The sequence below is a fragment of the Neltuma alba genome, unplaced genomic scaffold, assembly GCF_004799145.2.
Source record: "Neltuma alba isolate B1F8T4 unplaced genomic scaffold, ASM479914v2 tig00001789_pilon, whole genome shotgun sequence".
Classification (NCBI taxonomy): domain Eukaryota; kingdom Viridiplantae; phylum Streptophyta; class Magnoliopsida; order Fabales; family Fabaceae; genus Neltuma; species Neltuma alba.
The window spans coordinates 91,018-102,929 of NW_021632615.1; the positions used below are offsets into that span (position 1 = coordinate 91,018).

The 11,912-nt window shown below is 31.2% G+C and overlaps 1 protein-coding gene across 1 annotated transcript; it reads right to left on the reverse strand.

Moving 5' to 3' along the window:
- Window positions 1-827: 827 nt before the first annotated feature.
- On the reverse strand, window positions 828-5,104 carry LOC114711618 (monooxygenase 2). The gene is made up of 6 exons (XM_028896043.1): window positions 4,910-5,104; window positions 4,153-4,299; window positions 3,341-3,412; window positions 2,442-2,607; window positions 2,127-2,355; window positions 828-1,630 (listed from the first exon to the last, which is right to left on the reverse strand). The coding sequence occupies exons 1-6, from the start codon at window positions 4,984-4,986 to the stop codon at window positions 1,071-1,073; spliced, it is 1,251 nt and encodes a 416-aa protein (XP_028751876.1). The 5' UTR covers window positions 4,987-5,104; the 3' UTR covers window positions 828-1,070.
- Window positions 5,105-11,912: the final 6,808 nt, after the last annotated feature.

An 11,912-nucleotide genomic window follows, 5' to 3' on the forward strand; every position in this document is an offset into this window, starting at 1 on the left:
TATGCCTATTAGATTCAATCACATCGTAAAAGTAAATCAATATATGGTTTCCATGGTTCATTTCAGCTTTGAGAATTTATTTTTTTATTTTTTGCTACTTTTGTATTGTGCCTCAAAAATCAAGCTGAAGGGTGATCCACTTAATCCTAAATCCAGAATCCTTCATTCTCTCTGATGTGGAAGCATTAGGAACTAGAAATTTTTTTTTGGGGGGGGGGGGCTCAACATAGCTTAGTGGTATTATTACATCAGATAAATTCCATAACAGTAAAACAAAGTAGAACACGTTTAGACGTTTGCTTTAGCAGCACAATTATTGAATTTAATACCTCATAGATACTCTTTCTGAATTCTTTTACAGCGCAAACAATAGGAAACGTAGAGGCAAAAATTGAATGGCTTGTGTTATCAAGGGCCTCTTTGGCTGTGGCTTGCATCAGGGATTTAGGCAGTACTGATTTCAACTTGGATAGCGCTTGCTCCTTTACTGTTTTCCTTCAATTGTAACAGAAAATTTCCCCTGATATATGCACGCTAGTTTCTTTTCAATTTAAATCTAGTCTTTGTTTTTTCCCGTGATTAAGTGCCTTTACATGGTTAAGTTTTGGGCTTAAATATTTTCTTTTATTTTGAATATTGGGATTAGATATTCATCTCTAGGCTCTGTATAAAGCCCTAAGCAACTGTTCAATTATTAGACTTGAACGCTTTGTTTTTAGTAAATGCATTTCCTCTAATTCTCTAAATTTTCCTACTCTAACTATAATGATCAAAGCCATCAACTGAAAAACAATCATTAAGTGCAAAATTCAAGATCAAGGATCGTGGACAATTCTTTACATAGTAAGGCCTAAAATGGGAGGAAAACTGACATCACATACATACAACCATATGATCTTCAAGCTTATTGATGACCATTTTACACAATCATTGCTGATCTATTAATGACTCAGATCTGTCCACTCAGATAATTTTTTGTCTTGCCTGCATAAGTAAGTGAACTTATGATACTAGTACATTGTGTTAAACTTCAACAACACGTATCATCAACTTAAAAGATCTAAATTACTCTAAGAGCTGCTTAGCTTTCCACAATCAAAATCAGCTGCCTTTAATAGAAAACCAGCTAGGTATGCAGCCAGAAACTTGTCTCTGCAAAAGGAGACCAATTTGGATTTACCCTGCTGAATAATGCCTGACATATAAGCCGCAAAGATGATATTTGCGCTTCTCCATCGTCTCTCACTGGCATATTTTTTCAAGCTCGCCTCAATCCTCTTGTATTGTTCCTCCTCTTGTTCTCCGTTCTTGTTTCTGTTATCTCCACCTGATTTTGTGCAAAAGACCTCACCAAGACACCGAGCTAAAACAACCCCATCTTCTAAAGCACAACACCCACCTTGGCCAAGATCAGGGGTCATAGGGTGGAATGCATCTCCAGCAACACACACATTGCTTTTATTGATATTTCCAAATACTAGTTCCCAAGGATGTCTATATCGCAATGGAGATGATAAGATATCATCCAAATCAGTATTTTCTATGAAGTTTCTAGCATCACTAGGTATATTCTTCAGCTTCTCTAACACAAATTGCTTCATTTTAGCCGGGTCCTCTTGCAGCTTCTTTTCTGCAAGGGAAGTCAAAGTAGATGAGCATGCATTGCACTTGCATTTATTAACATATACTTGATAAATTTTAGGCATATTGAATGAAATGTTACACAGAAAGATGATTTGGAAAATAATCTTAATAACAGGAAATCACTGCTCAGTTATTAGCTGGCCAATGCAAAGCTCTACACCTGCTTATATTAATGCACTAATGGATACAGATGTTGACATAAATCATTACTTCAGTATTTAAAAACAAAAGTTTTTTGAGGGATTTGGCATAGCTTCTTGATTTTTGGTATATCACTGTCAAGTGACAAGACGCATAAAGAAATGAAGAAACCCTTTTTTTTTTTTTGTCTAGGATAAGAAATCTTCAATGTTGACATGCTGCTACCTGGTATATATTTTTTTTGGTCCGTGGAATCTTGTATGCTAGAAAGAAATACATCTTCATCAAATATTTAATGGAATAGTAGTGGTCTATTGTTCTGTGAGTCGCAGAAGATTTACCTTGTTCAGTGGGAGCCCAAGTAAAAAACCAATAAACTGTCTTGTCGTCACAGGGAATAATACCATTTCTATAACCGTTTCCAAAGAACTGCATGAACCTGGGTTCCAGATTGTGACTACTCTTTAATGTAATGCACCCTCTAATTCCAGATCTTCCTGAGAAGGCAGCTTTGTTCAAACCAAGCCACTTTGCTACTATTGAGTTCACTCCATCGGACCCAATCAGTACCTGCTCTCTCATGAACAATGATATTATTATTGTTGAGATTTAAGGTCTTGGTTGATCTTAGATATTGTTAATGAACAAAGTGTTACCTTAGTCTTGATGACAGTTCCATCAGCAAGATGAACAAGTTTAGTGAGGCCAGATTCCTCAATAGCTACCACCTTTGACGAGTACCTGATGGTGCCACTTGGAAGCTCGTTGGCAAGGGCTTCCAACAGTAACTGCCGTCTGACACAACGAACTTCATGGGCCCCACTGCACCGTGCCAAAATTCTGTCAATAGTCTATACAAATGCTTCCTCTCTCTCTCTATTCACACACACATCTCCTTGTCACTTATTCTCAATTTTTTTTTATGTCACATATGCATTTTATTTTTAGATACAGAGGATCTAGATCTCCTGATTATTATAGCAAGATCAAACATTCTAAGCCAACTAGGTGAACCAACACTGAATGAGTAAATCTAAAATAAAGAAGTTAGTTTAAACCTCAATTATGAACCCTCTAGCACTTATACTGAAATTTTTTCTGTCAACTAAGCTACTGTGGCTTCATCAACCTCAGCCATGTCCTTCTGAATAAGATGTTCCTTATCCATATTTTGCTTCATGAGTGTTGCTACTGGAACTGTTTACAAACTCATATCTCCTGTGCAGTTTTTGCTTACGATCAAGTTATTATATATCATCGTCAAACTCAGGTCTTTAAGATTGAGATAAATTTCATGTTCTTTGTTCTGAACCGTCTTGTAAAACATATTATGTGTAACTGTTTGAAGATGTGCAAGTGGTGGATAATGGAAATGCTACTGATAGGATTCATATTGCCATTATAATAACTCCTTGTGTAGTGTACAAAGAGGATGTAATTCTCAAAAGCATGAAATTCTGGAGAACTAAGGTAAATTTACTATTATAGTACTCTGCTTTTATATCTAAATCTGTATAAAGTGAACATAGAATGTTCATTTACATATTATACTTACTGTTTTCCGGAGGCATTGGCGAAAGCGGTTGTTGATGTTTGTTGTCCCGTGATCAGAGAAGTAGTGACATTTCTGCACTCCAATCCCAAAATGCTTAGTTTCAAGCCCATTATAGTTACCAGTAAAACAATTCATTACTTATTATTCACCAGCTCACCTCTTTATTTGTATCAGCGAAATTAACAATGCAAAAATAAAAACAAAAAAAAGAGACAAATGACACATGTATGGTTGAATAAAGAGAGATGCTGGAAGAAATTATGGGTAGACCTCAATCATAAAAAAAATTAAAATGCAAAGTTGTTTCAAAAGTTTAAAATCATAGCAATGTTGTCTTTCTGGTTAATGTCACTATTTTACCAGTGGGGGAAAACATTGCTACGATTTCAGGACAAATTTACATCCAAAATTTTTTTACATACTCAATGTTATATGATAAAAAATTTTGGGACGAAATTGTACTTTAACTCATAAAGGTATGTGTAAACCAATTGGAGGTTATTCTGTTTCTCTTCTGATTGTTCTGATAACAGTTTCACTAAATGGCATATCCATGTTGCAATGATAAGGACCTATAGATTTGAAGGGAAAATGACATTTGAGTTTCAAATGATAAAATTAATAACAGATCTCAAAAAAAGGTTTCTGAAAGATGAGTTGCACAGAAGAATCTCAGTTGCAAATCAAGAATCACACTAGAAATTTAAATGCTCTACTTGTAATTGAGACTCTTAAAAATTTATCAGGAAGCTGACCATCTTTCTTCCTAGATTTTATATGCGCATCTATAAAAGATCTCATAGATAGATTACCCCAGAAGTTGCAAGTGTTGTTGACGAAGGATGTGGCCAATGCCAAGAGTGTCTAAAGCTTTCCAAGCATTTGTCCATGTTGTGAGAGCAAATCCTGTGACCCTCAAATTGTCTGAAGATTCTAAAACCAAACTTCGGACGCCTAGCCTGCATGGTTATTTGTATTAAAAAAATAATAGCTTACATAATTAAAATATTAAAAAAATTAATTATTTTGACATTTTATGGATTTTACTAAAATTACAATGATTTTCTTTTGTTTGGGGAATTAATATAAACTTCAAAATTTTCGTAGTACTTGTGCAAGTTCTTCTTTTGGTCCTAATTCCTAAAACTTATACAAATCTTGATTATAATAAGAAGTTTGAAATTACACTTTTTAACCTTTTTCTTTATCTTAAAAGAGCGATATGAAATTCAAAAAAAAAAAATCTAGAAAAAATTACCATGAGGTTCAAAGAAAATAATGTAATCACAAAAAATCACAATGGTAAAATAGCAGTATGAACTTCTTGTCATTTCTTACACTGTAATTTGTCACTCATTTGTTATAGGACATTTTAATAATATATTTTCTTCTTTGAGACCACATAGTATTTTTTTTCCATAACTAAATAAATTTTTTTAATTTATTATTTATTTTCTTCAAAAAAATCCACTAAGATTTGTGTACTTCAATATATATATATATATATATATATAGTTTTTCACAGGGCGAAAACACACAACGGGGAGATTAGAATTTAGTAGGTAGTACCTGTGAAGTCCCAAGGAGGTTGCAAGGCCTGCAATTCCAGCTCCCACAATCACAATATCTTCAACTGTTGATTCCATCTTATCAACTTTCAGGCGTGGGAGATCAGAATCTTATCTGGTTTAGCTCTTCTGCTTTCTGAATCTGAGGTTGTGAATTCTTTGATTGTGATTGAGTGCGATAATGAGTGTGTGTGTGTGTGTATATACACGCTCGTGAAGAGACATGATGATGGTAGAGTTGGAAGAAGACGTAAGCGATGATGAAGAGGCTGCGAGAGCAATAATTGAATATTCTATATCTAATGATGAAAGCCAATACGTTTGCCTTTCTCCCATGTGTTCGACGGCATATCCATGTGACGGCTAATAATAGATACGGCTAATACGAGGTATCCAGATTAGATTTTGATGGTCCAAATTTCACGAGCTTTAGATACTCATCAAGTGACGTGCACTCAAACTCATTTGTAATATTTTATCCGATTATTATTTTGAGTTTCAAATAACTAATGTGTATTATGAAAAATTAATTAAAAGCAATAAATATATTAGAAATATATTTTTGAATGCAAATACATTCATATAATAAATCAGAAAAAAGATGAAACTCATGAAAGAGCATGTATTAGTAAATGTGATAAGAGAAAGTATGACAAATGGAAGAGAATAAATAATTAAAGTCGATATTGAAAAAAATGTATTAGATATTTAGACAAACCTATATTAAAACTTATAAAATAGATCATATATCTCTCTAAATTTAAAGCTTATAAATAGAATTGGAAGGAGTAACGTCAGTTTTTTTTTTGTTAGTATATTATTTAAGAACATGTATAAATTTAATTTTAGACAATACTTAGGCCAATTTTTTCTGTTAGTATTTTTTTTTTTTTAAGTGAAGCCTAATGTACCCACCATCAATAGTGGTGACTAATCTTTTTAGATCGTAGGCTTTGCAGAAGAGTTTTAGTATTGGTTACAAAACCTTACAACCTTACCCGTATGTTAACATAAGAATTTTTAGAGCTTATATATGGATTTATTTTCTTATATAAATGGAAAGATTTGTTCTGTTTTTTCAAGTAATCCATGTGCACCGGCATAACGCAATGAATGCAAAATATAAACATTTAATATATTTTAAATATTTTTTTAAAAATTAATCCTACTTTTAGTCATTAATATAAAAGCTAATTTAACTTTTATTTTATTTTTAAATATAAGATGTCAATTCACTTTGTCTCTCATATTTATTATTTTTTTCTAAGATAGTATTTGCAATAATTGTAGTTCTAGTCAATACAGCTTATGAGCAATAATATGTTAAGAGAGACAATACTTATTTATTATAAATAATTAACTTAACTATTTTTTTAATTTATATAAATTAGTCAATTAGTTCTTATAAAAGACAAAAGCTATTATTTAAGATATGCAGGTGTGAGAAATTTCTCATGATATATTGTTCTGTTTCAGATGCGAGATATTTTATCTAAAACATATGAAGAAAAAAATATTTAAACAAATAAGATTTCAAATTTTAAATAAATACAATTTTGTGACTGTTTAGGGCACGAAAATTTAAGAACACTGACATTTACATTGATGTCACGCCAAATTTAGACAAAACAAATGGTCAGAATATTGATATTTTATGTAAGTGGGAGAAGCTTACCCACCCTGCTCTGCTGGACCAATTAGGAGTAAGGAGATTGGAACACGCTACAGCAACGGTACGACCTTTATGCGTAGGGGAATAAAAATTAGGAAAAATTCCAGAAAAAGTCCCTTGAATATATGAAATCCCAGATTGGGTCATGGAATTTCCAAAATGACAGAAAGGGTCAGTGACCCAATCTGTCATTTGTGAAATTAAGACCAATTGACAATTTTGCCCCTGACTAAGTGAGTAGTTATTCTCTATACAAATCTAGGTAACACTTACACTGTTCTAGTGATTACAAGATTAGTTGTAGTTAATAATTACAAGATTAGTTGTAGTTAATAATAAGGTGCCTGACTATGAAAAAGTGAATAGTTATTCTCTACACGAATCTAGGTAATACTTACATTGTTCTAGTGATTACAAAATTAGTTGTAGTTAATAACAAGACACCTAAATATGAAAAAACGAGTAGTTATTCGCTACATGAATCTAGGTAATGCTTAAACCCTTATAGTGATTTCTTAAATCATTGTAGTGAATGAATATAAATGAGGGCAAAATTGTCAATTCCTCTTGATTTGCAAAATGACAGATTGGGTCACTGACCCTTTCTGTCATTTTGGAAATTCCAGGACCCAATCTGAAATTTCATATATTCGAGGGACCTTTTCTGGAATTTTCCCTAAAAATTACGTTTTCTTTATTTTATTCTAAATATAGGAGTTATTTTCCCGATTCAGACTCACATGGTTCCTTTTATGTGGTATATTAAGGAGTTTTTTGTTGTTGGGAATATTGTTAAATAAACTTTTAAAATTATGAAATTACAAATAAAAAAAGACAGAAAAATAATAAGTAAATTTCATAATACCAAAAACATCACCTGAATTTGAGAAATCCCAATTTAGTCACAAGTGATCCATTTAGAATTTATAAATTTGCTAAAAGGACCATATTAGCATTCATTTTGTTCTGTTTTTTCAAGTAATCCATGTGCACCGGCATAACGCAATGAATGCAAAATATAAACATTTAATATATTTTAAATACTTTTTTTAAAATTAATCCTACTTTCAGTTATTAATATAAAAGCTAATTTGACTTTTATTTTGTTTTTAAATATAAGACATCAATTCACTTTGTCTCTCATATTTATTCTTTTTTTTTCTATGATAGTATTTGCAATAATGGTAGTTCTAGTCAATACAGCTGATTATCAATAATATTTTAAGAGAAACAATATCTATTTATTATAAATAATTCACTTAACTATTTTTTTTAATCTGTATAAACTAGTCAATTAACCATTATAAAAAGACAGAAGCTATTATATAAGATGTGCAAGTGTGAGAAATTTCTCATGATATATTGTTCTGTTTCAGATACAAGATATTTTCTAAAACATATGAAGAAAAAATATTTAAACAAATAGGATTTCAAATTTTAAATAAATACAATTTGTGACTGTTTAGGGCACGAAAATTTAAGAATACTGACATTTACTTTGATGTCACGCCAAATTTTGACAAAACAAATGGCCAGAATATTGATATTTTATGTAAGTGGGAGCTTCTTATCTACCCTGCTCTGCCGGACCAATTAGGAGTAAGGAGATTGGAACACGCTACAGCAACGGCACGACCTTTATGCATGGGGAAAAAAAATTAAGTTTTTTTATTTTATTCTAAATATAGGAGTTATTTTCCCGATTCAGACTCACATGGTTACTTTTATAAGTGGTATATGAAGGAGTTTTTTTTTTTGGGGAATATTGTAAAAAAAAAACTTTTGAAATTATGAAATTACAAAGAAAAAAAGACAGAAAAATAACAAGTAAATTTCATAATACTAAAAACATCACCTGAATTTAAAAAATCTCAATTTAGTCACAAGTAACCCGTTTGGAATTTATAAATTTACTGAAATGACCATATTACCATACATTTTATTTACTATTTTTAAAAAACCAAAACCCTCATTGGCCAGCCAGTTGTTGGAGCCCCGGTGCTGGCAACAACGGCCATCATCAAAGCTCCAACGACTGGCCGATAATTGGTCACCGGAGCTCGGGTGGCTGAAAACAATTTTTTTTTGAAAATTTTTACAATTTTAGTATAACAGTTAACAACTTTTGTAATAATATTAACAATTTCAATATAGCAGTTAGCAACAAGTTTTTCAGAAAATTGAAAAAGTAGCATTTTTACAACTTCAGAAATACCATTAACTAATTCCGTAATTATATTAACAATTTCGGTATAGTATTTAACAACAGGTTTTCTTAAAAATTAAAAAAATAGTATTTTTACAACTTTAACAACTACTTTTTTTTTTGGAAAAATTTTTACAATTTCAATATAACTTTAACAACTTTTGTAATGTTATTAATAACTTCAATATAGTAGTTAACAACAGGTTTTCATAAAAATTCAAAAAAATGGGATTTTTACAACTTTAGCAACTACTTTTTTTTTTTGAAAATTTTTACAACTCTAGTATAATGATTAATAACTTTTGTAACGTTATTAACAATTTCAGTATAGTAATTAACAACAGGTTTTTTGAAAAATTCAAAAAATGACATTTTTTTCAGTATAGCATTTTTTACAACTTCAGTAACGCCGTTAACAAGTTTTGTAACTCTATTAACAATTTCGGTATATCATTTAATAACAGGTTTTCTTAAAAATTAAAAAAATGACATTTTTATAACTTTAACAACTACATTTTTTTTGGAAAATTTTTTACAATTTCAGTATAATAGTTAACAACTTTTATAATACTATTAACAACTTTAGTATTGCAGTTAACAAGAGGTTTTTCAGGAAATTCAACAATTACTCCAACGGCTAGAAACAATTTTTTTTTTGGAAAATTTTTACAATTTCAATATAACGGTTAAAAACTTTTGTACCACTATTAACAATTTCAGTATAGCAGTTAATAACAGATTTTTCAAAAAATTCAAAAAGTAGCATTTTTACAACTTCAATAATGCCGTTAATAAGTTCTGTAACTATATTAATCAACTTTGGTATAGCATTTAATAACAGGTTTTCTTAAAAATTCAAAAAAAAAAGCATTTTTGCAACTTTAGCAACTACTTTTTTTTAAAAAAAATTTATAACGTCAGTATAACGATTAACAACTTTTGTAACGTTATTAATAATTTCAATATAACAGTTAACAACAGGTTTTCATAAAAATTAAAAAAAATGGCATTTTTACAACTTTAGCAACTAACTTTTTTTTTTGAAAATTTTTACAACTTTAGTATAATGATTAACAACTTTTGTAACGTTATTAACAAGTCCAGTATAGCAGTTAACAATAGGTTTTTTCAAAAATTCAAAAAGTAGCATTTTTACAACTTCAGTAATGCCGTTAACAAGTTTCGTAACTCTATTAACAACTTCAGTATAATATTTAACAACAGGTTTTATTAAAAATTAAAAATTCAAAAAAAATGGCATTTTTATAACTTTAACAACTTTTTTTTTGTTGAAATTTTTACAACTTCAGTATAACAGTTAACAACTTTTGCAACGCTATTAACAATTTCGGTATAGCAGTTAACAACTTTTTTTAGAAAATTCAAAAAGTAGTATTTTTACAACTTCAATAATGCCGTTAACAAATTCAAAAACCTGTTGTTTACAGTTATACTGAAGTTGGTAATAGCATTACAAAAGTTGTTAACCATTATATTGAAATTGTAAAAATTTTAAAAAAATTGTTTCCTGCCACCGGAGCTTTGGTGACTAATTGTTGAATTTCTTAGAAAACCTGTTGTTAACTGCTATACTAAAATTGTTAATAGCATTACAAAATTTGTTAACTATTATATTGAAGTTGTAAAAATTTTCAAAAATTACTTTTGGCCACTGGAGCTCCGGTGACCGGCCTGCCAGTGGGGTCTTTTGTTTTTTAAAAACAATAAATAAAATGAAAGGCAATATGGTCATTTCAGCAAATTTATAAATACCAAATTGGTCACTTGTGACTGAATTGAGATTTCTCAAATTCAGGTGATGTTTTGGCATTATGAAGTTTACTTGTCATTTTTTTGTCTTTTTCCCAATTACAAAGTAAGTACATCAATTATAAAATATTTAAAAAAAGAAAAAGACCAAAACACCCCCTCTTCTTTCTTTCATCTCATCCTCCCTTTCTCTTTCCTTCTTCTCTCCTTCGAATCACCTATAGGACACATTGAACAGAGGTGCCTACAAGAAGAGTCAAAACTTCTTCGATTTTTATTTCTCTCCTTTATTTATCATTCTCGATTTTCCAAAAAAAGAGTTGTCCCGCTAAAAAGCATGCTGATATAGTCTAATGGAGGTGAAGACAAGGAAAAAAGAGTTGTCCCACTAAAAAGCATGCTGATATAGTCTAATGGAGGTGAAGACAAGGAGAGGTCTTTTGAGGAGGTGGCGCTAGAGGGTGTTGGAGGTGAAGAAGCATGTCGACAATGAGGGAGTCATTGGACACGGCGAACTTAACCCAATAATTGTCACACATGTAGAGAGAAGGAGGAGGAGGAGAAAACTGGTGTGAAGAGAGAAGTGCGTCGATTGCTCGAATATTGGACAATGAATAAGAAGAGAGAAAAGATAGACGCATAAGATGCTTATATCAACGAAAGAGATAGAGTAGGGCTATGTGTGTTTGACAAAACATGGATGAATCCTCCTTAAATTCTTGTTTGGACCTAATTCATCATGTAATTTGTAACTTGACCAATCACAAGCTAACAACTCAGCTAATTTTAATCCTAGTTGGTTGATGGGTCACCTGCTCCTAATCAATTGGAATTTTATTTTTTTAACTTGTCGGTGGAAAATAAAACTCATCACTAAGCTTCAACAGAAAAATTAAAGGGGTTGAAGAAGTGTGCCCCAGCCTAGCCTTCCAATGTCTTCTTCGTGGGTGGGGAGTATGTAGTGTGACTATAGTGTCACTAGCAAAGATTCCATAGCTTTGATACATCTTTGACTTCAATTTTGCCACTAGTATGCATTCTTCCAACAACATCTCTTGTGACATGTGCTTTTCATCATCTATCACATCTTCTTTAAAGTTGGTCTTGGGTGAAGAAGGTTCATAGCCGTGGACGGTGTCTTTAAAGTTTAGGTCTCCATTGATGCTTGGAAAGGACAATTATCATTGCAACTTCTATTTTTATCTTTATGGTGCTACTAATCTAGCTTGTTCACAAACTGATGTATGTGTCTCTATATTTGAATAGCAATTCCAAGTATTATGTAAAGTTTTTTTTTTGCCTCTGCATGGATGAATAGACCACTGTGAGATGAGGACATGGTTTATTGTTGGGGAA